This window comes from Aythya marila, assembly GCF_965140915.1.
Source record: "Aythya marila genome assembly, chromosome: 6".
NCBI classification, from domain to species: domain Eukaryota; kingdom Metazoa; phylum Chordata; class Aves; order Anseriformes; family Anatidae; genus Aythya; species Aythya marila.
The window spans coordinates 15,684,178-15,709,814 of record NC_139047.1 but is presented as its reverse complement, the minus strand read 5'-3'; the positions used below and the strand labels follow the sequence as shown (position 1 = coordinate 15,709,814).

At 35.2% G+C, this 25,637-nt stretch overlaps 1 protein-coding gene across 1 annotated transcript in view; it reads right to left on the bottom strand.

Moving 5' to 3' along the window:
• Nucleotides 1–25,637, bottom strand: part of LOC309879566 (titin-like) — a 246,514-nt gene that overhangs the window by 140,745 nt on the left and 80,132 nt on the right. Inside the window, exons 89-129 of the mRNA XM_082763383.1 lie at nt 25,221–25,499; nt 24,848–25,126; nt 24,477–24,755; nt 23,642–23,929; nt 23,200–23,487; nt 22,356–22,646; nt 20,352–20,639; nt 19,184–19,276; nt 18,777–19,059; nt 18,344–18,527; nt 17,913–18,002; nt 17,563–17,830; nt 17,209–17,469; nt 16,429–16,638; nt 16,243–16,320; nt 16,102–16,128; nt 15,372–15,419; nt 14,388–14,444; nt 14,210–14,284; nt 13,679–13,933; nt 13,025–13,117; nt 12,375–12,452; nt 11,589–11,654; nt 10,936–11,019; nt 10,597–10,659; nt 10,271–10,345; nt 9,845–9,922; nt 9,247–9,324; nt 9,001–9,081; nt 8,490–8,567; nt 7,922–8,005; nt 7,504–7,602; nt 5,981–6,058; nt 5,039–5,113; nt 4,765–4,839; nt 4,417–4,500; nt 4,057–4,119; nt 3,668–3,736; nt 3,344–3,421; nt 2,267–2,350; nt 1,906–1,986 (exon numbers count right to left, since the gene is read on the bottom strand). Of these exons, the coding sequence (XP_082619509.1) occupies nt 1,906–1,986; nt 2,267–2,350; nt 3,344–3,421; nt 3,668–3,736; nt 4,057–4,119; nt 4,417–4,500; nt 4,765–4,839; nt 5,039–5,113; nt 5,981–6,058; nt 7,504–7,602; nt 7,922–8,005; nt 8,490–8,567; nt 9,001–9,081; nt 9,247–9,324; nt 9,845–9,922; nt 10,271–10,345; nt 10,597–10,659; nt 10,936–11,019; nt 11,589–11,654; nt 12,375–12,452; nt 13,025–13,117; nt 13,679–13,933; nt 14,210–14,284; nt 14,388–14,444; nt 15,372–15,419; nt 16,102–16,128; nt 16,243–16,320; nt 16,429–16,638; nt 17,209–17,469; nt 17,563–17,830; nt 17,913–18,002; nt 18,344–18,527; nt 18,777–19,059; nt 19,184–19,276; nt 20,352–20,639; nt 22,356–22,646; nt 23,200–23,487; nt 23,642–23,929; nt 24,477–24,755; nt 24,848–25,126; nt 25,221–25,499 (5,565 nt within the window). The remainder of the gene's footprint in view (nt 1–1,905; nt 1,987–2,266; nt 2,351–3,343; nt 3,422–3,667; nt 3,737–4,056; nt 4,120–4,416; nt 4,501–4,764; nt 4,840–5,038; nt 5,114–5,980; nt 6,059–7,503; nt 7,603–7,921; nt 8,006–8,489; nt 8,568–9,000; nt 9,082–9,246; nt 9,325–9,844; nt 9,923–10,270; nt 10,346–10,596; nt 10,660–10,935; nt 11,020–11,588; nt 11,655–12,374; nt 12,453–13,024; nt 13,118–13,678; nt 13,934–14,209; nt 14,285–14,387; nt 14,445–15,371; nt 15,420–16,101; nt 16,129–16,242; nt 16,321–16,428; nt 16,639–17,208; nt 17,470–17,562; nt 17,831–17,912; nt 18,003–18,343; nt 18,528–18,776; nt 19,060–19,183; nt 19,277–20,351; nt 20,640–22,355; nt 22,647–23,199; nt 23,488–23,641; nt 23,930–24,476; nt 24,756–24,847; nt 25,127–25,220; nt 25,500–25,637) is intronic.

Sequence of the window (25,637 nt, the reverse complement as noted above, 5' to 3'; positions counted from 1 at the left end):
CTTCATCCTCTGCTGCCAGCAGTGGATTTAAGGTTCCTGATGTGCAGAACTCAAAATCCAAATTCAAACAGCTACAAAATCACTAAATTGCATGTATGTCCTCTGTGGCTGCCATTATCCACAACAGTGACATCTTATACTACCTCAGCAATAGAGCAAGGTCTCAATCACTGCCAACAAAAAATTTGCAAAGGAAACTCCAAATGAAGAAAAAGGAGCATATAGAAAAAAATGCTGTGTGAGTGGATGACAATGGATAAGAGTTCTGACCTAATTAAAGGCAAAAGAATTCATTGTTCAATGGGGAAGGCATTGTTTGTCTTCTGTCAATTGCTTTATACAATGATTCTTTATTCAGGCATGACAAGCAACCATTGCCTATAATGGCAGAAAAATTTCCAAAAGATTGATATAAATATGTTTAGTTTGTAAGATTTATTCAGGAAAGAATGCACACTATATTCAAGCAGCATATTCTCTTTTTTTTAGAGCAGCAGTGCATAGGTTTTGTCTTCTGAGGCAGGTCTCATGGGATTTTGTGACCAATATCAAAGGAAACTGAACAAAAAAAATGACTCTAGCATTTTAATGTCTGGGAGACAGCTGGGCTTGCTAAGAGAATAACTTTGGCCTTTTCTTAACAGACCTGAGATATTTTGATATTTAGAGATGGAATCCATTTTGTCAGTGATAGATTTGAGAATTTATGCAGGCTTTTTTCATGGTAGGCTACAGTGAGGGTGAACGGCTACCACGACTTTTGATGTTTGCTGTGGGTGTTAGTTTTAAGGCAATGTGAACAGTGACCACCACCTTAAAGATTTTCTTGCAAAATCCCTCTTGATGTATAATTGTAAAGGTCAGGTACTTGTGCATTTGAAATCTTAAACTAAAACTGATTGGACCTGGTAACTTCAGTTGATTTGATTATAAAACCTGCATTGTGCATCAGTATCCTTGTCAGGAAACTCAAGTATTTTTTTGATTGTTTTGACCCTGCTACACCACCTCTCTTTGGCATCCTATGGGAGAACTGTTGAATCTGATGTCCTTTTGCTTTGATCCTTCTATTCCAAGAGCAACTAGAATATTATTCCTGCCTTATAGACAGTCAAAGTTCCCCTTTTATCCTTATAATAATCATGATCTGCCTTTACCCTCATAAATCTCCAATAGAGAGACTAAATAAATTATTTAACTTCACATTGGTGTGACAATTCATACCGATATGTTCAGAGTGATTGATAATGTTTACCAACAACAACAGGACTGAAAGTAGTAAATATGAGGAATCTTGTGACTCTTTTTCCATAAATCAATAGACTGTTACCCAAAGTAATAGGATAATGAATTAAGAGACTTTCTTCAAAGCCATTGAACTGGTATGTCCAATACATGGGATTGTGCTAAGTGTCTTAGCCAGCTGGGAAACAGAGCAAAGGTAAAGGCTGCTGCTTTGACTTTCAGATTTAGGTTGGAAATTGCTGTCACAGAAGAGGAAAACACACACTTTCTTTTCAGAAGAGGAAAGCATGTTAATTTAAATAAGAAAAAGGCTGCCCTGTTTTTCCTCAAAGGTCTGAGAGGTGTCAAGATTTGCAAAGGATGGGCTAGTGAAAGGGTTGGTCTTCAACTATGACAAAAGCAATAAGCCAAGAGGGAAAATTTCAGACTTTTGTGAGAATGGAATGCTATTCTGGAATCCCTTGGGTACCTTTAGTACTCTACAAGACACACCTTTGGGATAAACCAGTTACTGGTGATTTGCATAGGACAAAAATTTATGATTGGCTGTTTTTTTTTATTTTATTATTTTTTCTTTTTTTGGGGGGGTGGGGGGGATATTTTGCTAAGTAGTTGAAAATTTGTAAATTTGGACACAGAATCTTTTTAGTCTGTTCATACCTGTGTATGAAATCTCCTCTTCTGTGTGAAGAGAAATGGATACTTCCTCTGACATAGCCCAGCGTTCTTCTTCTGTTGGTACTTCAAAGACAGAGTCCAACTTTAACATTTTTTCTCTGGTGCAATATTGTGTACAATAATAAATATCCCATTAAGTGTTTCTTAGAAAACTAATTATTATTTCATGACACCTCCCACACCCAGGGTAACTGGGGAAAATCTAGTGTTTTTCAAAGGCACTGTTAAGGTTCATTTGGGACGATGCTGAGGCAGTAGAACTCTAAGTAACATGCCAGTGGCAGGTTTAAAGCTCTGAGCTTTAGGGAAGTCAGCTCATAGATTAGTCCATGGGCAGGAATACCTTCTGGTGGTGGTGACACTTTTCTTTTTGGAACTGCAATGGATACTCTTTCTTCTCTGATAATTTTCTTTGGCTCTTCTGGCACTTTAAGAAAGAGTAGTTGTAAGAATACTAAATTCTAAAAGGAGTAACACGCTTCCATACAAAGTTCATATAAAAGAATTAAGGGCAAACAATTATGGGGAAATAGTGCATGTTTACTTATCAAGGATACTTCTCTTACAATAAACACAACAATTACACTGAACATACAAAGATAAAGACATTTAATTCACAGAGAAAATGATCAGCTGAAATTTTAATGCATAGTAGCTATATATGCATTAAGTATTTTGTATAGGATTAGTTTGTTTGTTTTTTTTTTTTTTCCAAGAAAAAATTCCCTAGGTAAATTTGATGCTTTGAAAGACCTTGCAAGTTTAGTAACAGCAAAAATATCATCAAGCGTTAATATTATAAGATACTAAAATAATACATAAAATATTAGAATAAGAAATACAGAGACAGAATGGAAATGCAAATCACATCATAAAGCAAACAGCATATTGACACAACATGAAGATACAAAGATGGAGATGAAGGTGAGATGTCTCCAGGCTCTTCAGAAACATTACTTAATCACAAAAGACCACATATAAAGTATACATTACAAAATAGCTTTTCAAATACAAGAAAATCACAGAAGCAGAAGACGTATTTCTAAGTCTGAAACCCTCCACTTTGAATATTGACTATGTTATAAAACATTGATTGTTTTTTCCTAGATGTGTTGATATTTATTGAATAAATTGTCTTCGCTGAGTAAATGTCTTCATTCAGCTTTCCAAAGCTCTTAAGCAGATAGTGTAATCAATTAAGTTACTAGTAGCTTAGAAAATGCAAGGAATGCAGGTGTGTGACTGTTCTCCATTACCTTCTGCATTTTTTTTGCAAGGGAGATGACAAAACTGTGTTTAATTTAAAATCAAGTTGGGAGAGCCTGGGGAGAGCCTTGTATTACCAGGCAGATGATGAATATGATGCATGCATACATCTGATATTTAGAAGCCTTCTCTACATTCAAAAGAACTTATATACCTTTAGCTGGTGGAACTGCCACTTTCTGTGAAACTGGAACACGAACTTTCTCTTCTGGCAGAGTCTTCTTGGGCACTGCTGGCATTAAATTTATTTATTTATTTATTAAACAAATGTTTATTTTAAAAGATTTTGAATTAATCACAGTTTGCTAACATGATCAGATGACAAAACACAAAAGCAGAGACGTGACAATTCTTTAAGTCAAATAAAGAAACGACAGCAAACATTGAAACAACTTGTTTTGTTACAATCAGACATTACAAATATAAATCAGTATTCCGAAACAACACTTCTCTTGTGTAGCTCTGAAAAATTATATACCTCTTTTGGGTGGAGCCTCATCTTTTTTAGCAACTGCAACTTTTTCTTCTGTGATAATTTTCCTGTGCACTTCAGTCATTTAAAAAGAATAAGAATATTTAATTGTAGTATTTTAATGCAGATATATTTGATTTTTCTACTTCATCTGCCTTTTTTTTTTTTTTTTGTAAAAGAAAATGCTAAAGAAACTTCAATAACAAAAATAAGACACTGAAAAAGAGCGTACTTTACAGGCACAGTGCAAACAAAGCAGAGTAAATAACCAAAAGAATGGGAAGATGCAGACAGATTTCAGATACTAATAAAACCAAATTTATCTATGTAAAATGCCTAAATACAAGTACTACAAGACTGACCAAAAATACTCCATGACGTCATTCTCTGTTTACCTTTGGTTGAGGGAGTTACTTCAAAATCTCTCTCGAAAATGGACACTTGTTCTTCTGGAGGTTCTTAAAAAAGATTGTGCAACTTTAGAAAATTGGATTGATCTCACCAAAAGGCATAACATTAAAGATGAAATAGCTTATAAATTCCATTAGCAAGACAGAGAACACAGTCCACATTGTAAACAAACAGACATAAGTACATGTTTAATGTTGAAGAAATTTGATATTGATGTTGACGAAAATTGGTATGATATATCTATTTATAGATATATATCATGATATATGTCAAAGAAAGAATGCAGCAGTAAAGTCATTATTATTATATATTTTTTTTTCAACAGGAGCAAACCACTGATATACCTCTTGCTGGTGGAGCCTCCACTTTCTTAGGAACAGGGATCAGTACTTTCTCTTTAGGAGCTGCTTTCTTATGAACTTCAGGTACTTCAGAAAAATAAGTAAGATGGAAAGTTGAGAAATAATATTAAACTGCTTTATTTGTAATTGTCTATTACCTTTTTCTTTTTTTAAACTAGTAAAATTTTACTGAGTTATCACAAACTTTTCATAGTACAAGATGGAATTTGAGACAACCATTCATCACTGAAAGCAGACATTGCACATGTCAACACAGAAAGACAGCAAGGCAAACAATACCCCCTTGGAAGAAACAAGAATACATGACCCAGATGAGGAACTGTTTTATACCTTTAACTGCTGGAGCTTCCTGAGGGGCAGCTGGAATTTTTGGTTCAGGGACCACTCTCCTAGGCTTCTCAGTCACTTTAAGAGATTACAATACATAGTTTTACAAAGAGGAAAAGTACCACTTTAACATGCATGCTTTCCTTAATATATTAAAAACAATACACACACACACACACACAAAAACAACTAGAGAAACGTGTAGTGACAACACTCAGACTGATGAAACAAGGAACACTGAAACAATCAATATTTCATAAATGAAATTAATGTGTACCTTTAGTGGGTGGGACCTCCTCTCTTTTAGGAAGAGTTACCTTCTCCTCTATGTAGTAAGACTCTTCTTCGGTCACTTGAAAATAGTAAAATAAAGATACTTGAATTTCAGTATTTGACATTTATTACTGTCTTTATAGCCTTTGTAAGTAATAAAATACTTGATAAGACAAGAATAAGCAGTGTGCATTACTAAAAGACACCCCTGGAATTACTAGGTTACAAAAACTAGATTCAAACCCTCCTGCTTCCTCTGAAGCCAATAAAACAAGTCCAAGCAATTTAAACAGAACTGAGACTGAGCTCCTATCTTGTATTTCTGTGGAATTTGAAAATGTTCAGCATTTAAAATGCCAGATCAGCACTTTCCATTCCTCTGCTCACTAGTTCACTAATATTAGAATTTGTCTATTTTGAGAAACTCTCTCTCCCAGATATTGAGAAATTTTTTTGGCTAAAGCTATCCTTTGTAAATACTTTCTATGGTGTCACCTGTAAAGGTAATTGAGGCAATCAGTGTATGTTACCACCAATAAATTTACACGCGGAAACAATTTAGTCATTTTGCCATGAAACAGCCTGAGGAAACAGTACATCATGATATTCTGAAGAGACTTTACTTCATTTGAGAAACAAGGTGAAAAAGTAATTTTCAATAGAGATTTTTCTTGTAAAAAATAGTGAAGGGCTGATAATTCTCAACACCCAAGAGATAACTTATTATTTTCACCATATTAAAACAGGATTAACCACAGTTTTCAGAAGCAAGTCAAAGAAATTGTAGACATTCATAGTGTTAAAGTTTGTAAGATATGAAACTTAAGGCGTATTTATTCAGTAGTAAATTTTCCTTCTAATTAGACTAAATTAGAATCTATGATATTTTTGATAAAAAATAAAAATCTGTTTGCTTCTGCCTAGTATTCTTGAATTGTGGTCATACCTTCAGAGATCTCCTCTCTGTGAATGGAAATAGATACTTCCTCCATTTCTTCTTCAGCCCATTCTTCAACTGTTGGTTCTTTAAAGAAAATACTTAGTTTTAGGGTTTTTCTTGGATGTATCAGTGGATGGGCAAGAAGATCAAGAAAAGTTCTGCATGACACTGGCAGATATGCATACTATACAGAAACTTGCAGAAGTTTCAGAAACTATACAGAAACTATGCATACTATACAGAAGCTCACCTTCATTCAAGGCCAGGCTTGATGCGGCTCTGGGCAGCCTGCTCTAGTAGCTGGCAACCCTGACCAGAGCAGGTGGGTTGAAATTAGATGATCTTTAAGTTCCGTTTCAACCTAGGCCATTCTATGATTCATTCTATGGAACTGCCATGCACACACATAAGTATGACTTGCACTAAATGATGTCTGTTATGCATGCCCCATGTACCCTATTGTGTGGTGTTTTCTGTCTCAAATATCTTTCACTGGTCAATGGTCAGTACATCAGAATGCCTTAACTCCCCAAACCTCTCCATCACAACAACTGATGTGGGGAGACAAGGGCAAAAGAATTAGATGTTTTTCATTGATCCTGCTACATAAAAATAAGAGGGACAAAACCAAGATCATAAGGATAGGTCAAGTAGTGAAAGGAAAACCTGGCATACGTATATCTACAAATATGACTGCATGGGGGAAAACATCAACTTGTTTGAGGGTAAAAGGTTGACAAGCAGGGAACAGAAATTAACAATATATCTACCCATATGAATATATGTACTTGCATGTTCATATTTGACAGGGATAACTTCACAGAATCAGATAATCATCTAGGTTGAAAGAGACCTCCAAGATCACCTAGTCCAACCTCTGACTTAACACTAAGTCCTCCACTAAACTTCCATAACTCTTTTTAAAAATTATTTTTATTTTTCAAGAGAATATGTTAATTGTATTGACTGGCAAGTCATTAATGGGATAGGAAAACAGTCACAATGTTGATATTGGATATCTCGAAACAGATCTTTGTTGGAATTATGCCAACTTAAAATAAGTGATCTCAACCTCCCTTGCATATGAGAATCTGACCTAAAAGAGCTAGTGAGAAGCTAAAGCTGAAGAGAACATAGTACTGCTACCTATCTGCAGGGCTCCAGAGAACATTGTAGGGATTATAAGAAATTCATAGTTACATTCCTAAGTAGTGGAGTCTAACCTCAACACTATACACTTACACATACATCTTACTGTGATTTCATGAGAACTTGATCCTAAGATTATTGTGTTTGGTGGTAGAGTTTCCATTCATGTCAGTGGGGTGGGATCCTGGCATTCAGGACTGAAATGGTAAGTGGCACTCAGAGCATCTTAACTGCCTGCAAGTCCATAAAGTATTCCACTAGAAAACTTATTCAAGGTAAATAACAAATCCTTTTTTTTTTTTTTTTTTTTTTTTTGATCTTGGTTTTAGAACAACAGACTTCTAGTACAAGTTTCTCACTAGTGTTTGTTTATAGAATACCTTCAGGTGGTGGAATTTCCTCTGGAATGGCTACAGATATTCTTTCTTCTGTTGTGAATATTCTTTCTTCAAAAGTTGCTTTCTTCTGCACTTCAGGCACTTTGAAAGACAATAACATTAAATGGATGAATTTCTAATCCCAGTGTGGAAGCAATGTTACAAGATGCTAAATCTAAGTTTCCAAAGAATTGTTTCAGGGCGTTGAGCAAATAACATATAACAGAGATTCAACATTTACAAATAATATTTTTGTAAGTACTGAACAACACATACAAAATAATCCATTGATGAATTGTCACAAAATCAGTACAACACAATTCACAGAGCAAGCAGAAATCAATGACTGAAAACAACACAGAACATACACCACACAGAAGTTGAGAAATGGCATATTCTTTCATTCTACTGGAAAGCGTACCTTTAGCTTGAGGAGCTTCAACTTTCTTAGGAACAGGAGGAAGTACTTTTTCTTTAGGGACAGATTTTTTAGGAACTGCAGGCACTTAAAAAAAAAAAAGCATTCAGTTTTAGGATTTAGAAAGTGCAAAACTGGCAAAGGAAACATAACAGAAATGTATTATTGAAAAAGAAGATTGCACATGGACGTATTCTGTTTATAAAACACAACAGCTGAGCAAATTGAAGGAAATATTGAAGTTCTGAAGACTACAATAAACAATATTGTACCTTTTGCAGGTGGAGCCTTTTCTACTTTGGGAGCATATGGTAGTTTTTCTTCTGGAGCTGTTTTCTTGGGTACTTCTGGCACTTCAGGTATATTAATTAAAATAATATTAAATAACTCAAATTACAGGTGTTTTAAGACTACATCTAAAGGACTGACAAAACTGACACAAAAGGTACATAGCTAATATAACTGAAGTACAACCAAAACCAGATTTACTTAACAATCAAAATGAAAATTTACCCACACAATCAAGATGTTTAAGATAACAAGAAAAGAGCGATATTCTATTTAGGTATACCTTTAGGTGGTGGAGCTTCTTCTCTTTTTGGAACAGCAATTTTTTTCTCTGGGGGAGCTCTCTTGGGCACCTCTGGCACTTAAAAAAGATAAAATGTAAGACAACTGAATTCTGTTTTTGGAAGATATACTTTTTGAAAAATCTACTGTTTTTGAAAGATTCTACTTTTGAAAGATGCCTTATAGAAAGGCATTTGTTTAGAAGGATACCAAGAAACACCACAGAACACATAAATAATACACTTAACATGGAAAGATATAAGATGATCAACAAATATTTGAAAAAAAATATTAAACTATTCACTGGAAAGTGTTTTGAAACAGATTTATTAACTGAAGAAAGAGCTGTTCAAGTACGTTACCTGACCTTAAAAAGTGTTATATATGTACAAACAATTATAGTTTAAATATATATACATATATATGTACTTTTCTGACACAGGTAGGTTAAGAACAGCGACAAAAACAACAACAGAAACAGATATTTAAGTATAGTCCATCACCAAGTATACCTTTCGCAGGTGGAAGTTCTTCTCTAGGAGCAGGAACATGTACTTTTTCTTCAGGAACAGGTATTTTAGGCACTTCAGGCACTTTAAAGATATTAAAATGTGTTTCAGTATTCTTTCCAATGTTTTTGAGTTTGTCTTCGGTAAGAACAGACATATAACATAGCACACAAAGTCTACATACACATGTTTAGAAGTTAGAACAATAGTACAGGACTGGTAAAAGTCCACTTTCAAAAGATGTTGTACCTTTTGCTGGGGGAGACACTTCCTTTCTAGTAACAGCAACTTTCTTTTCTGGAACGTGTTTCTTCGGTACCTCAGGCACTTTAGAAAGCATTGTCAAAGTGAGAGAACTTTAGTTTTTGTAACACTTATCCAGATTTCAGTGACAAAATTGCTTTATAAAGCATAATATCTGGACAAGCAGCTGAGCACCACAGCACAATACATCGTACAACCTTTTGGACATGCAGCATGTATTGTCTTTACTTAGGAGAGACAATAAAATACAGTATAAAATATCAATATTAATATTAATGTACTATCATCTTTCATGGCACTGTATTGAAGGAAAAACACTCTACACTTATCTGCAAAAGCCACACAATCTAAATACAAACAAGCACAAAATTGTTAGGAAAGGAAAGAGCCAAAGCTGAGACACCTAAGCACTGTAAATAACGTTATAGAACAAAGCAAAAAAAAGAGAAAAGAGATAGTGCAGAGACAAAACCACATAAACATCAAATTCATAAATACATTCAAGACAACTTAAAAAACATATAATGAAAGAAAATAACTTTTTTTTTCTTTTGTTTGTTTGTGTCTAGGGCAGTAGAAATACCTTTAGCTGGTGAAACTTCTTTTGGGACAGGAACAGGCTTTCTTTCTTCTGGGACATGCCTCTCTGGTATCTCAGGCACTTTGAAGAGAGAAGTGGTGAACATTTAGAAGACCGAAAATATTTAGTAAATCACTGTAGGCTGCCTTCAACATGCTGGGTAAGCAAACACAGTATGTCAAAAAATATGTTGTTTTATCAGACAGATGCAACAGTCTCATGTAAAAAAAAAAAAAAATCAAAAAATTAATTAAAGCAGTCATGAAGAAGCAGAGGTTAGAAATGCAGTAGGTATAGAACTTTTGGGAGTAGACCCATAGTGAAATGGAATGATCTGAATTCTAATATGCTGTTCTTTGGTAAAGAGTAGTACAGCCAAATAAGATGAAAGCTCCAAAAAATTAGGCACGTGATGATGATATTGTTCACCTTCATCATGAGGGATCTCTGGTTCTGCAGAAATGACCTCTTCTTCTTCTTCCTCCTCTGTGACTTCCTTACGTGCTGCAATAGGAATTTGAAAGATGTTAAATTTGGAGATATGAAATGTCAACATCTGTAGTAAATCTGAAATATTTTAGGAAGATACTATGTGTATCCAGTACACCAAGGTCCACTGAAACACATACATTAATATGTTTAAAAAAAGGCAGCCAGAAAATTAACAGCATGTGCAAATCTGACAGTGAGTTTTGATTGTCAAATGAATTCAAAATGTTTTTTAAAATCTTAAACATTAACTTCTCATTATCTACCTTCAATTGGGTAAACAGCTTCAAAGAATCTTTCTTCAACTGTCTTCTCACGCTCTGTTGGCTCTTCAAAGAAAAGCATTTTAACAAGGTAAAATAGCTTAGATGTTAACATCTGTTAATCTAAAGAAAACAGGCTACATAACACAACAAACGAAAAGAAGCAATGCATATTGAAACATAAATGTACAATATGTCTAAATATGTAATTTGCCACATATAAAAATAGATTTAAAGAAAGTATAGCAAGGTAGATTTTTTTGTTTAATGTTATTTTTCATTGTATTTAAATTTATTTATTTATTTATTGGGGGGTGTACAGCTTTTTGGTTTTGTACATACCTGTGACATATGAGTACTCTTCTTCTCTGTGGACAGAAACCGACATCTTTTCTTCTGAAACAGTCCATGTTTCTACTGTCGGTACTTTAAAGATAGGATTTTGGTTTAGTATTTTATATCCTAGATCCACAGTAGTGGTAGAAAGCATTTGAGTTTTTACAAAATCTCTATCTGTATTATGTACTTAAATCTTAGACATATTTAGACAGTCAGTATTCACATTCTAAAATACTGAACGCAAAACAAGCATAACAAGTAAAAATGTAGTATCCATTAAGAGTGTAAAGAAACAGACACTTTTAACCACAGAATTTAAAATATACGCATGCACAGACTTTCAGAACTGGTGTATCAGAATAACACCAAAGGCGTTTCTTCAAAGAAGTGTTGGGACACAGGGCCATTATTATGTAAGCATATGTCAGCAGGCAGAGAATATGAAGAGAAAAAACTAAGTCACGCTGCAATATCCTGCCAGTTATTTAAAGATGAATCACAAGGCCAATCACAAATGCTTTAAACAATGCAACTAGTCACAGCATGACCAGTACAAAAATTCAGGTACATAAACAGCCATACAAAATCACAAGAGATGCAAGAGTACTCAGGGTGCTGGTGAAAACAAACTGTAGTTGAAAGACGTTGATCTGTACCTTCCTTTTTCATAACTTTTTCTTCAATTATCATTGAAGGTTTTGGTGGTGGAATTTTCTTTGTTACTGTTGACATTAAATTCGGTTAATCAGTCATATATTTGTCAACAAGATCAAAATAAATCTACAGCTATTTAGGAATAATGCTGAAAATACAAAAAAAAAAAACAAAACACTTGACAAACATAATCAAGCTCAGCACCTAAGCCAGGCTCTTCAGAACTGTGCAAAGCAACAGAATGAATGTGTTTGCTTCATTGATTTTATTGCTGCCTTCTAAAGGGGGTGGGTAGCTCAGGATATATGACAGAAGGTCATATCCTGATATATTCTGAATTCTATTCAACAGACTCCAGCTGCAGAATGGTAAATGCTATACAAGAAGAGTGAGTTACAAAGAGAATAAGGATGCATCTTTATTTCAAACATTTATTCAAGACACTCTGGCAGACAAGTCAAGGTGGAAAGCTGAGGAAGACAGGGATTTCACGTCTTGAGCTGAGTGGAACGTATTTTGTCACTTGATGTAAATCTACACTCCCTTCCTGTTTTAAAGCATTCAATATTAATATCTACATTTTCTATTCCACCCCCCCCCCCCCTTTTTTTTTGTGTCTTCCTTTTACACAATTCAGCAGAAGCTTTTACTAGAGCTGTTTCAGGCCGAAAAATTGTTCTGATCCATGTTAATTGAAGACAAAGCATATGCAGATCACCTAAGTAACAACAACTGCAACTTTCATGTAAAGATGACACTAAACAGTATGACAGTTAAACAGTAGTTACCCTCAGCCCGTTTGACTTTTTCTTCTGCAACCCTCTGAGTGGTAATCTCAACTTTTTCTTCAACAGGTTTCTTGACAACTGTAAGTGATTAATATATATTTATCATTTAAATCATCTTGCAAATTATTTTCTAGGCATAAAACAGGTAGAACTGGATATCTCCCCCTTCTCCCTCCTCTGCTTAAGATGTGATAAACTTTGTGTATCCAATACATTACTTAGGGTATTGTTTGCTTTGTTTGCTACAATAATGGTAAAGGTACATGTGAAACAGGTGATATGGCCCACTTTCCCCGAGAGATATGCAGTTATTGGAGGATGCTTCTCAGAAGTGCAGCTTTCACTGGCTAAAAAGCACCACCCAGGCCCAAGGCTAATATATAGTGAGGAGGAAAGACAACCAAAGCTTATATTGATTTTGCTAGCAATTCTTGGTTTGCTTCAACCACCCTTGCCAGTATTCTCTCTCCGCTGGAAAATCTGTGGTGGAAGAAGAGGAAGGTTTGCCATGCCCCTTGGTCATGTAACTGTCCAACATGAGGAAAATTCCTATTCAAGGAAATCTGAATAGCGATCACAGTTCAGCTTGAAGGGAATGCATTAGAGAGAGAAATTTGAATGTTGCTGTTAGTTTTGCAGGAAAGTCATACCTTTACGAACTGTTACTTCTTTCTTTTCTTTCTTTTCTGCTGTAATTGCTGGAGGCTTCTGCTCAGGAACAGGCATCTTAGGAACTTCAACCACTTTAAAAATAAAAACAATTCTTAATGATGCAAAATGCATTGTCTAAGGGCTTACTAAGGACAGAAGTAATTAGTTATGCAATTATATGATTATGAAGTTGAAACGTACACTGAGTTTTGAAGATCTAACTGTAGAAGTAAAATTTTTCGTTCATTTTTGTGTTTGACATTTTCTCATCAGAACCATTTTCTGGTCCTAGAGGCATACACATTACTACCACCTTAGACAGTTAAAGCATACAAGGACTTGCAAAATTATCCAGTTATTAACATCAAAAAATTGATATCTGAAACATCTAACCTAAATCAAGTATATGTAGAATGCATGAAAATGATAGGAGAAATAACTAAAAATAACACATAACCTTACAAACTAGAAATTCACATTAAGTTTTAAAGATGCTCCAATCTGTGAAGTCCACTGGTAATCATATTATAATGTATCACTTTCTATCTGCACCTATATCTTGCCATACCACGCTCCTTGTATTGTCAAGTAGCAATCACGACTTGGCAGCATATTAAAGTTCAAACTGTAAGATAATAAAAACTCTTTTATACCTTCTTCATGAATGACTCGTGTTTCTTCATAAGCCACTTCTCTTTTCTCATAAGCTTCTCCCCATTCCTCTTCCCCTTCATCATAACCTTCTTCCTTGAAATAATAATCATGCTCTTCTCCATAATCTTCTTCCCATTCTTCATAAGGCTCTTTGGACTTTTCATATATTTCCTTTTTTTCTTCATGAATCTCTTCTTTCCTTGCCATAGATGTTATTTTGACCTCTTTGGGCTTCTCTGGCAGAACCTCAGGAACTTAATAAATAAATAAATAAATAAAATATAGCCTGGAATCTGCAAGGTGTATTGGATGATCACAGTTAATGAAATGATTTCTCCCTTACAGACAGTTTAAGTGCCTCTTCCCCCCCCCCCCCCCCCTTTTTTTTTTTCCCCCAGCAGTCCTAATCAGCTTGGATTTTAAATGCGTATGTGTTTAACATATAGAAAGAAATCAAACAGACGTCTGTTCCAGAAGGTAAATTTACTATTCTTAAGATACTTTTTTTGTTGTTTGTTTTTTGAATTTACCTTTAGGTGGTTGGACGTCTTCAGGACCCTTTTTAACCACCTTTTTGGTGACTTTCTTTACTGAAACCTTCTTTTCTGAAAAAAAAAAAAAAAAGTAAAATTTTAATTAAAACAAACCAAAACAATGCAGTTATAATTAAACATATACATGCTATCCAAGTACTTTAAAAATTCTTACCTGGCTTCTTTTCCTCTGGTGGTGGAACAAGAGGCAGAAGAATAGGAATAGGGGTAGCTTATGAGAAAAACAAAATATTTAGAATAAAGCCTTGGAAGTATTTCTTCAAGTCTTCTTGAAGAAATATCTTAGTGCATTTGGAAAACAGGCAGAGGAGATTATTTTATTGCAACTATGAATAAAAGTTAAAATGGCGCTCATTCTGACCATCCACTGTATCTGGAACAATATATTTTGAATGCGAATCTCCAGTCTACTGTTATTTGAACCCCAGCCCTTCACAGCTTTGTTTTCTTTCCTGCCATCATTCTCCTATCTTTTCTGATAGTAATTCATCTAAATATCAGTCTTTTCCCTCCTGCTGTCACTCCAAGCATTTACAAAATTGGCATGGAAATGTAACTTAGAAGAATGCATTTCTCAATCTATACTAAATGATTGAATCTAGCAGAAACATTTGTAATATTTGTAGTCTGTAGAAGAATAACAGAGCCTGGGTAGAGAAGTCCACTGACAATACACATGCAAACTGTTTATTCTGTCTTCAAAAGACTGTCGTTTATTTTCCATTTATGATTATTGTTAAATTTTATTTTATTTTTCAAAATCACAGTTCAGAGAGTTTGCTTAAAAGATATTTATATGGTAAAAATGAAGAATGATTATAACAGGAAAACAGAAATAAAGGGAAAGTGGAGTTAACAGCAGACTGACGGAAAAACAAGCTGGAATGATGGGCATTTTTTTTTCTTTTTAAGAGACATACCTTCATTTTTTCTGTGTATAATTTTTATCTTTGATGCTGCAAAAGAAGTCTATTCACACCAATGCTTGCTCTTATAACATTTCTACAGGAAGAATCAACTAGATTTTATCACTGGAGCTGTCTAAGATTTTTCTCTGAGGTACCCATGACTGCTGCTTCAGTGATGATATAAAAAAGCACTATGCAACAAGTATTTTTTTGTTCATTTTTTATCCTACCTTCAGCTGGTTTTTGAGGTGGAACTGCAACCTTGGCATCAGGAACATCTGGAAAGTCAAAATGTTTAACTGAATCAAAAATACAGATCTGAATTTGCTATCCCCAAGATTAGTTCATGGGCCTTTATTTGTTTATATTTTAGCACACAATTATTGTAACTTGCTCCTCAAGCATAAGCAAGCTCATGTATAGATAATTACTTGAATTAATCTTTTTATCTGGCCAACTTTGCACTGTTTCATTTTATTTATAGATAGATTTGCGTCATTTTGGAGTAGGCTCTTTCTTAAGAACATTCAGAAAGGAAGGTCATTATATATCATAAGGAGATGATTGCTACCCATTTTTCTTCCTTGTTTAACTGTTCAGCTGTGCAGATGATGTTGAATGTATTCATTGGTACCTCTTCATTGTTCCTCAGTCATTTAAATAAAAATACACTTGTTTTATAGAATGTGGCTTCCCATATTGTACAAAATAAGACCAGACACAACCAGAACAAAATAAGACCCAGACACAAAAATAATCACTGCTTTCAGAGTTATCAAAGTAGTCATTTCCACTATGTATAAGAATAAATAGTTCCTCATATGCACGGCTGAGGAATATTTTTTCAGACTGTAGGTTTCACTTTCTATAGCCAGGGGAAAAGGATAAAGCAGAACAATGCAATATATCTATGACAGATAACAGACATGATCTTGTGGTAATCTTGTGCATTATCTTTACCTGGTGGCTTCAGCTCCAGTTTGATTTCTGCAAAAGAGTAATACATTTCTTTTAGAACTATTTGTTTTTCCAGAATCATGTTTCAAACTCACAAATTTGTATGTAGCTAGGATCATAAATTTGTTTAGAAAATTCACTAACCTTTGGTTACCAGATAGAGCTCTGCAGTGCTTCTTGCTTCTCCCCTTGGTTCAAGACGAGCAATTACAGAATATACACCTGCACCAGACACAAATTTTCATATTTATATGCTTGTATCATTAGAAAAAAAGAACATAAAATCACGGAAAAGAATGGCATTGGCCAAAATATGCCATGATTTTTTACCTTCATCTTCTGCAGTAACATTGTGAATAGTCATATAATGACAACGACCTTCACTTCTGAAGCTGTACTTAGGACTCTCTTTCAGTTCAATGGGGCCTTTATACCAAGTCACAACTGCATCATCAAAAGACACCTCACACTCGAAGGTTGCAGATTGGTGTTCACTCACTACAATATTCTGTATGCTCTTTGTGAACTGAATTGGTTCAGCTGTTTTAGGGACAACAAAAAAATATCTGTTATTAACTAAGATCAGGTCATTTAGTTTACCTAATCCCTTCTCACTGTTTTCATAAAAATAGCTACACTATAATGAGATGCAATAACAAATAAGAGAAAAGGAAATCCATCTACTATGAAGTATTATACATAAGAATGAAGATTAGAAGATGTAAGAATAAAAACATAAGATTGTTGTACAGAAAATATACAAGAGAAGCCATTAGGGAAATCAAGCGAAGGTAAAGAACAATTAAGGAAAAAGAGGAAATATGAGGAAAATAGGAGAGTAATAGGATAAAAGAAGTTAAAAGAAAGTATGACAAACAATTTGAGAGCAAGGGGCCATTAGTAATGATGATTTAGTTAAAAATACTAACTTACATGAATATGTCACATATTGTTCAAAGAGAGAACAAGAAAATTTCTTGTTTAATCCATTTCCAAGTTCAAGGATATTTCTTTAAGAAATCTATTTTATTTTCAATTGTTCTGTTAATGGAACATCCAGCAACTCTTTACCACTAATGTAATAAAGAGATTCTACATCTTTTTACAAACCTTCAATGGCCAGATCTGCAGTTGTTTCTAGATTCTCAAGCTTGCAGGTATACTGTCCCTGGTCTTCTGTTCTAACATCCTTGATGATGAGTTTGTGTACTTTGTCGGAGACTTGTGTTGAGTATCTCCCTCCTATCTTAATGGGCCTCCCATTTCTATACCACTGAGACTTGGCATTTGGTATAGAAAACTGACAAGAGAGCGTGCATATGTTTCCTTCCTTGAAAGTAGTGTCATGAAGATGCCGTTCAACTGCAGGTTCTATTAGCATGTTAAAATATATATATTTTTTAGCAGACATCAGACAATAGAATAATCAAAGAATTCAGATACTTAGTTCAAAAGTAGACTTACCAATCACAGTTAGCCTAGCACTGGCAATGTGTGGTCCACACACTATTCTGAAATTTCCCTGATCTTCAAGCTGGCAGTTCTTGATCCTAAGTATGTGGCGATCACCTTCAATTCTAATTTCATATTTGTCACTGGAGTCCAGTTTCTGTGTTCCTTTGTACCATGAAAGTTTAATTTCTGGATAGTTAATTTTAATTTCACATTCAAAGATAGCATCCTCATCTGTTAAAACCGTCTGATTTTCAATGTCTCTGACCAGAGTAATAGGCTGAAAAATATTAATTTAAATTAGTTTCAAGTTCCCTGTTATGGGTTTGAATATTTCACAAATCAGGACAAAAATAAGTTACCTCTGTCTGTGATAGTCGTTGCTGAATAAATGATACAAGTTCATCGAACTCCTGTTCTTCTCTTTGAGCCTTTTCTGTAAGCTCAATTTCCTGTAATAAGACAGAATGTACTTAAAGATTAAAGGATCTTAAATGTCAAGCTGTCATTTTTATCTAACATAAAACTAGTTCTTGCGCTTGCTGTAGCCATACTGTATCTAGCCTATCTTCTCATCTTACAAAATAGCAACCAAGTTGTCAAGACAACATACCTGGCCAGAAGGGCCATTCCTTCTTTTTCAGTTTGAGCATGCAAGAATTTGAGAACTAAAAGATCTAAACAGATACCAGAAAATCCTGTTCACACAGTAATATCACATCATGGACACCAAGTCTGTTCACAGGGGCTGTGTTACTCTTAAAGCCAATGCTGTAGTCACACTGTATCTTACCAATCTATGGCTTTCTTCCTCTCGGGTTTGCTTTAGTAACTCAAAGGCTTGCAGGAGGCCACGGAAATCTGTAATTCCATACATGCGAGCGTATTTCTCATATTCTTTAGGATCAACATTTTTGAGAAGTTCCAAGATATCAATAGTTTGATCTTCCTCATCTTCCTTTCTTTTTGTTGGAGTTCTATTCAAATCAATGACATAAGTTAAATATACAATACTTCATTTCTAGAAAGATGGTCAATGAAAAAATGAATCAACACAGAACTACTGTAGTGCACTCCTTTAGTGTAACCTAGTTAGGTGCTTCTATTTTAAGTACACAGTTATACTTTTATCATGAATATCAAAATATTATATCTTGATCTGAGACATTTAATCAGAAAGCTTTTCTGTGTTGATTGCAAAGTAATTGTAAAATCTTTGCATATACCTTTTTAGTTTCCCCCTGACATCCCCTTCAATGACTTCTTGCTTCCTTTCTTCAACTTGTAGGTTGACACTCCTCTCAATTTCCCCATGTTGGTTAAAAGCTACACATTTGTACATGCCAGAATCCGTTTTTGTTGTGTCCTTTATTTCTAGTTTGGCTTCATCTCCTCTCTGCTGGATGAAAATACGACCTCCCTGGTTGAGTTGTCTCCATTTCCCTTTCATCCACTTAACATTTGGAATTGGCTCTCCTCCAACTTTTGCAATAAATGTTGCAACAGTCTCTACGGAAATATGCAAATGAGGAAAATAAGTCTTTGCAGATGTTTCTATGACAACAGGACATAATCTCAAGCAACAGGTATAGACAAATAGAAGACATATAATTTTTTGAAAAAGAGTTCTTACTTTCCATGACTTTGATACTCTGAGGCTCTGACACAAAATAAAGTTTTCCCTCCACTTCTGCTTTCTTAGCTGCTGGTGCAGCTGTTGTTTTTTCTAAAATAAATAAATAAAAGGAGTCAAATAATTAAACAGACTGTTTTATCAGAATCACAGAATGGATGAGGTTGGAAGGGACCTCTGAAGGTCATATTTTCCAACCACTCAAGCAGAGACACCTAAAGCTGTTTGCCCAGGACCATGTCCAGATGGCTTTTGAAAATCTCCAAAATTACCTGCGTGAAAAGGAATGAGTTACAAGATGAAACAAAATATTATGTGAAATACAAAAAAAATGTAAAATATTTTCATATTTTAAGTAACTTGTATTTTACATTGCAAATGAAACTGAGCATTGTAGGACATGTTATGCTTTCCACTAACATCAGTCAGGTCATTTTTATTCTGCATAGATATGCAAATTCATACAAATAAGAATTTTCTAAAATTAGTCATTTTTTTTAGTGAGGTGTTCTCTTTTCTGCTTCTGGAAATCTCACCCTCAGAGTTATTTGAACTTTTTGTAATACTGATCTGTTATTTTTTTTTCCTTTTTTTTTTTTTTTCTTTCGACTAGTTCTTAGCTCTGCTGCCACCCATGTAGTGAAAAAGATGCTGCTTCTACATATTACTGAACCTGCATATCTTGAATGCAAAAATACAAGACTCTACATGGAAGCTCTCATGCTTCAGCAACATTTACTTCTAGCTAAAAGTCCAAAACGTGTTGAAGCTGTAATAGTTTTGAAACAGCTAACCTCTAAGGCCACACTATCAATAAAATTATTTTTGTACTTTCTTAAATAAACACCACTATTCCCATAAAATATGCAGACACAAGTAATTTTCACTTAATTGCATTTTTCTTAAATTCTGTGATTAGCTATAGGAACTAAATTCTTAATCTTGTTGGTAAGAATATGCTATTGATTTGACAGTGATATTCCATTGTTTATGTTTCTATTTATATATAAATTATTGTTAAATGTACTGTTTTCTACAGTTTTGAAAAGAAATAAAAGATACTAATTGCTTGCTATTACAATGTTAGTGTCTTTGTTCCACACAAAATGAAGTAGGATGGAGTTTTAAATTTCCATCACAATCCTTGATTTTGTTCATGTTACTGTACCTTTAACAGTCACTTTAGATCTGCAAGTGTCAGTGCCAGCCATATTTGAAGCTTTGCACACATATTCTCCTGAATCAGATTTGGTAACTGCAGCAAGTTCCAGAAGAGCTACTCCATTAGCAAAGCTGAAGTTGCATCTGTCTGAAGCTCTTATTTCTCTTCCTGCCTTCAGCCACTGAATCCGGATTGGCTGTGATCCTTGGACATGGCAGCTGAGCTGTATGTTACCACCTTCCTCTGCTGTTGCTGGCTGAAGGGGCTGGTCAAAACGTGGAGGCTTTTTAGGTTCTGGAAGGTGAAAGTGCTTCAGTGAATTCTCTTTATCCTCTTTAATATCTTTATTGATGATTTGGATGAGGTACTTGAGTGTACTCTCAGTAAGTTTGCAGACAACACCAAGTTACGGGGAAGTGTTGATCTGCCAGAGGGTAGAAAGGCCCTGCAGAGGGACCTGGACAAGTTGGATTGACGGACAGAGGCCAATGGGAAGAGGTTCAATATGCCTAAGTCTCAGGTCCTGCACTTTGGTCACAACAACCCCATGCAACTCTACAGGCTGGGTCCAGAGTGGCTGGAAAGCTGTGTGGAGGAAAAGGACCTGGAGATGCTGGTCGATGCTTGCCTGAACATGAGCCGGTGGTGTGCCCAGGTGGCCAAGAAGGCCAATGGGGTCCTGGCTTGTACCAGGGATAGTGTGACCAGGACCAGGGAGGTGATCATCCCTCTGTAGTCAGCTCTGGTGAGGCTACACCTTGAGAACTGCATTCAGTTTTGGGCCTCTCACTACAAGAAAGACATTGATGCTCTAGAGCATGTCCAGAGAAAGGGCTGTGAAGCTGGTGAAGGGCCTGGAACACGAGTCCTCTGAGGAGTGGCTGAGGAAACTGGCATCGTTTAGTCTGGAGAAGAGGAGGCTCAGGGGAGACCTTATTGCTCTCTATGTACTATCTGAAAGGAAGGTGTGCAGAGCTGGGGGTTAGCCTCTTCTCATAGATAACTTGCGATAGGACTATAGGGAATGGACTCAAGTTGCACCATGGGAGGTTCAGGTTGGTTGGAAATAAGAAATTTCTTCTCAGAAAGAGTAGTCAGGTATTGGAATGGATTGCCTAGGGAGGTGGTGGAGTCACCGTCCCAAGGGGTGTTTAGGGAAAGGTTGGATCTGGTGCTTATGGACATAGTTTAGTGGGTAATATTGGTGGTACGGGGATAGTTGGATCAGATGGTCTTGGAGGTCTTTTCCAACCTTAATAATTCTATGATTCAAGGAAGGAAAATATGAAGAGCATAGGAGAAAAAGAAACACATGTGGTTCTTAAGACATAGGAAAGCAATGAACAAGGATAAGCGTAAGTCTGAGAATATGAGTCAGTTTTAGAAAATAGAATTAATAACAAGACAGTATATGTTTTGTATGCAAACATGCAAGAAATGTTTTATATAACACGTTTTCTCCACAAAATAAGGACAGTAGCATGCAAAAATATTAGAATAACTAAAACACTTATTAGGCTGCAAAACTACACAGACACCTGTAGAGAATCAAATATGCAATCTCCTACAATAGTATTAGGATGATGTGCCATGCTGCCACAACACATCATCAAAGCTGCCCAAGCTTAGTTGTAATTGCACAGAAAAACTGCTTTTCAATAAACAAATAAATAAAATTTTAAAAGGCAAAATAAAAAAGAAGAAAAAAACATCACATTAAAGATTTCAGATTTCAATGTTTACTCCAAATCAGTCATAGCAAGTACTGAAAAAGAAGCTCCTACACACACACAAATTTAAATCACAAAATCAAAATAATTTATTGATTTTGTGGTTTAACCCAGTTTTATCATGTCCATCTCAGTACAAATTATTAATATTAAGGCAAACAAAAACAATTAAGCACAACACAATTAGTTTACTGGCTGTACAAAGCCATAAGACAGAAGCTATTTGCAGCTAACACAGAAAGAAAATCAAGAAGTAAAGAAAAGCATGATTTCTACTAACCTCTGATAACAACAGAAGATGTACACAACACGCTTCCTGCTTCATTGGACACTTTACAGGTATATAAACCAGCATCTGATTGCTCTACACTCTTAATATGCAAAAGTAAGGTATTGTTTTTGAATGATATTTCACAATGAGGACTTGAGTGAACTTCCTGATTGTTTTTATACCAAGCAACAGTCAAAGGTTGAGAGCCAGCAACACGGCCCTCAAGTTTAAGTTCATTCCCTTCTGTTTCTTCTACTGCTTCAGACAATTTCTTAGTAAAAGTAGGTGGAGTTTTTCGTTCTGTGAAAAAAGAACATATGCGCCAAAGCTGAAATAAAAAAATCTAAGGAAAGTGTTTGAAGAAAAAAAACACAACATTGGGGAATCAATAGTTGCTGTCATTTAAACAGGATTTTTGTTTGTTTGTTTGTTTTAGTGAAAATACTCCAAGATCAATGGCAAGTGTCTTACTTGTACAGTCACTGTGTTAGTGGATTTTCTTATTTGTGAAAAACGACAGGAAAAAAACACATTTATTTGATTGATTGATGATTGATCTAAGTCTTTAAAAACACAAGATTTTTTGATGAGTTATCAAGGAAGAAATAGGCCTGTAGAACACAAAGGCTATAAAGAAATTAGGCTGAAGAAAATATCCTTTCTTTCATTGTTAATGGTCCTTTCAATTTCTCTTTAAAGATCCATGTGTATTATACCATCCAGATAGATATTTTTGAGCTATACCTCAAAAGTTATGTTTAAAGTTTTTTCTCAAACTTTTCTTGCAGCAATAATGCCAACTTCCTTTACAATTAAAAGAAAAATTACACACAATGTATTATCTGTTCAGTACCTTTAACATTCAGTTGAGCTGTGCAAGAATCCTTTCCAACTTCATTGCTAGCATAGCACGTATACTTTCCAGAATCTTCCCTGTCAACTCTCAAGATGGTCAAATGGGCTGTATTTTCTACATAACTGACTTGATAGTTTCCTCCTGTTCTAATCTCCTGGTTATCTTTTGCCCATGTGACTCTAATAGGCTGTGTTCCAGAAATGTGACACTCAAAGTCAGCACTTTCTCCAATGATACCATCCAAAGATGTAATTGGAGTGTCAAAGAATGGAGGAGTCTTCCCTTCTAAAGAGTGAAAGAAATTAAAAAGCATCACTTTAACATCACAATTTGCTTTAAATATTTTCAAAATAAATATTATTTGTATAATATTTAATACACGTATAAAGTAAAAGCAAGTTTTAAGATACTTCCATTGAATGTTTCACAGTCCACCAACCTGTAAGGACAAGCCTGCCACTAGAAGAAGCAGTTCCAATAGCATTGGTTGCTGTGCAGGTATATTGCCCAATAAGGCTCCTGTCCGTCTTCAAAATCTGCAGAGTTGCTACATTATCTATGAAGGTTGTGTGAACATTGTAGTCCTCTTTTACATGTACACCGTCTTTAAACCAAGATACTTCAATAGGTTCTGAACCAGCAATGCCACAATCAAACGTAACTGGTAAGCCAATGGTTTCATGAACATCTCTTACTTTTTGGGTAAAAGAAGGAGGAAGTTTACGCTCTGTAAGAAAACAGGTATTGTACCATGAGGTCTTTCAAAAGCTATGCACCTATTGTTGTACTCATCAGTACTGTAGAGTATGATGGATTTTTGCTTTTAACTTATTAAAAAATGTTACATTTAAATGTACATCATTTAATTTGGGAGCTCAAGTGAAAAGAACACGGTGCATATGGATACAAGAAAATATATAACCATTCCGCCCTTGTTTACACCCAGTGAGACTATTTAACACTCAGGACTGACTAGCTAGTTTATGATCTCAGGACTCTTGAACTGCAGAAACAGTCAAAGCAATATCCTAAACGGGCAATGAAGATGCAGAAGCTTCTATCACTACAGAAGAAATGTGGTCAGTAAGAGATATATTTAAGTTAGATTTACTGTTAGACCTTTGTTAATAGAACACATTACCACGGGTTATCTTACTGGTCAGAAAAGAATAGAGCTTTTAAAAATTAAAAGACAATCTTTGTATTTGAAAGAACAAACATACTGAAGGCCAAACATAGGCCATTTTCCTAATTCTTAGGAAAGAATGATTCACCTTGAACTGTGAGCAAAGATGATGAAGCAGCCTCTCCAACACTGTTTTCTACTTTGCAGATGTACTCCCCACTGTCACTACTGTCCACCTGGCTGAAAACCAGAGTGGCAACTTGGTTCTTAAAGTGCATTTTCACAGTAGCCGTTCCCCTCAGTTTTGTATCGCCTTTGTACCACGACACAATCATTTCTGGTGTTCCAGCAACCCGGCACTGTAAGGATGCTGAATCCCCAACAGTCACCTGCACTGGCTCCAAGGGTGTAATGAAATAAGGTGGTTCTGAAGAACAAACAGCACAAAAAAAGTATTGCACAATGACCACAAGTAGTTGAAATAACACTTGATGAAATAATGGTGGCTTGATGACGCACCTAGTATTGTGATTGCACTGTGACAATTATCTTGTCCAGAGTCATTTTCAATATGACAAGAATATTGCCCTTGATCTTCTAGTTTGCTACTAGGGATTTCCAGTATGGCAGATGTTTCTGTAGTGGTGATGCTACACTTTTCAGAGTGTTTTAATATTACTCCATTTTTCTTCCATGTTACTGAAATTGGTGGAGTACCTGTATATGTGCATTCCAGGAGTAAATTTTTCCCTTTCTCTACACTTAAATCATTCACCTTCTTCACAAATTTTGCTGGTTCTATAATGAACAATACAAAAAGATAAATTAAATAAAGCCAGGATTTTTTTTTTTTTTTTTTAAAGAAGCATAAGAAACAGTAGTCTGGACAAACCTTTGACAAAAAGATGTGTTGTGCAAGAAATCTTCCCTGCCTCATTAGAGACTTGGCAGGTGTAGTCTCCACTCTGAAGTGGGTGTACATCAAACAGCTCCAGCTCTGCAAGTGAGTCTTGCAAGGTTATACTACATTTGTGCCCTGGTACTAGCTCAACACTACCTCTAAACCATTTAACTTCCAATGGAGGGGAGCCTTTGATGATACTCGTAAATGTTATGTTTGTCCCAGAGAAAACATTCAGCGGTTCAGGTTTCTTCATGAAAGATGGTGGTTCTAAGCATATAAATAAAACAGAGAAGAAGTACATTCAGCTTCTGATGAAGAGCATAATAATCAGAAATATATAACAAAACCAAAAATTAAGTCTTTTTGAAAACAAATTTGAGTCATCCAGCTCTGGCTTCTTATTGA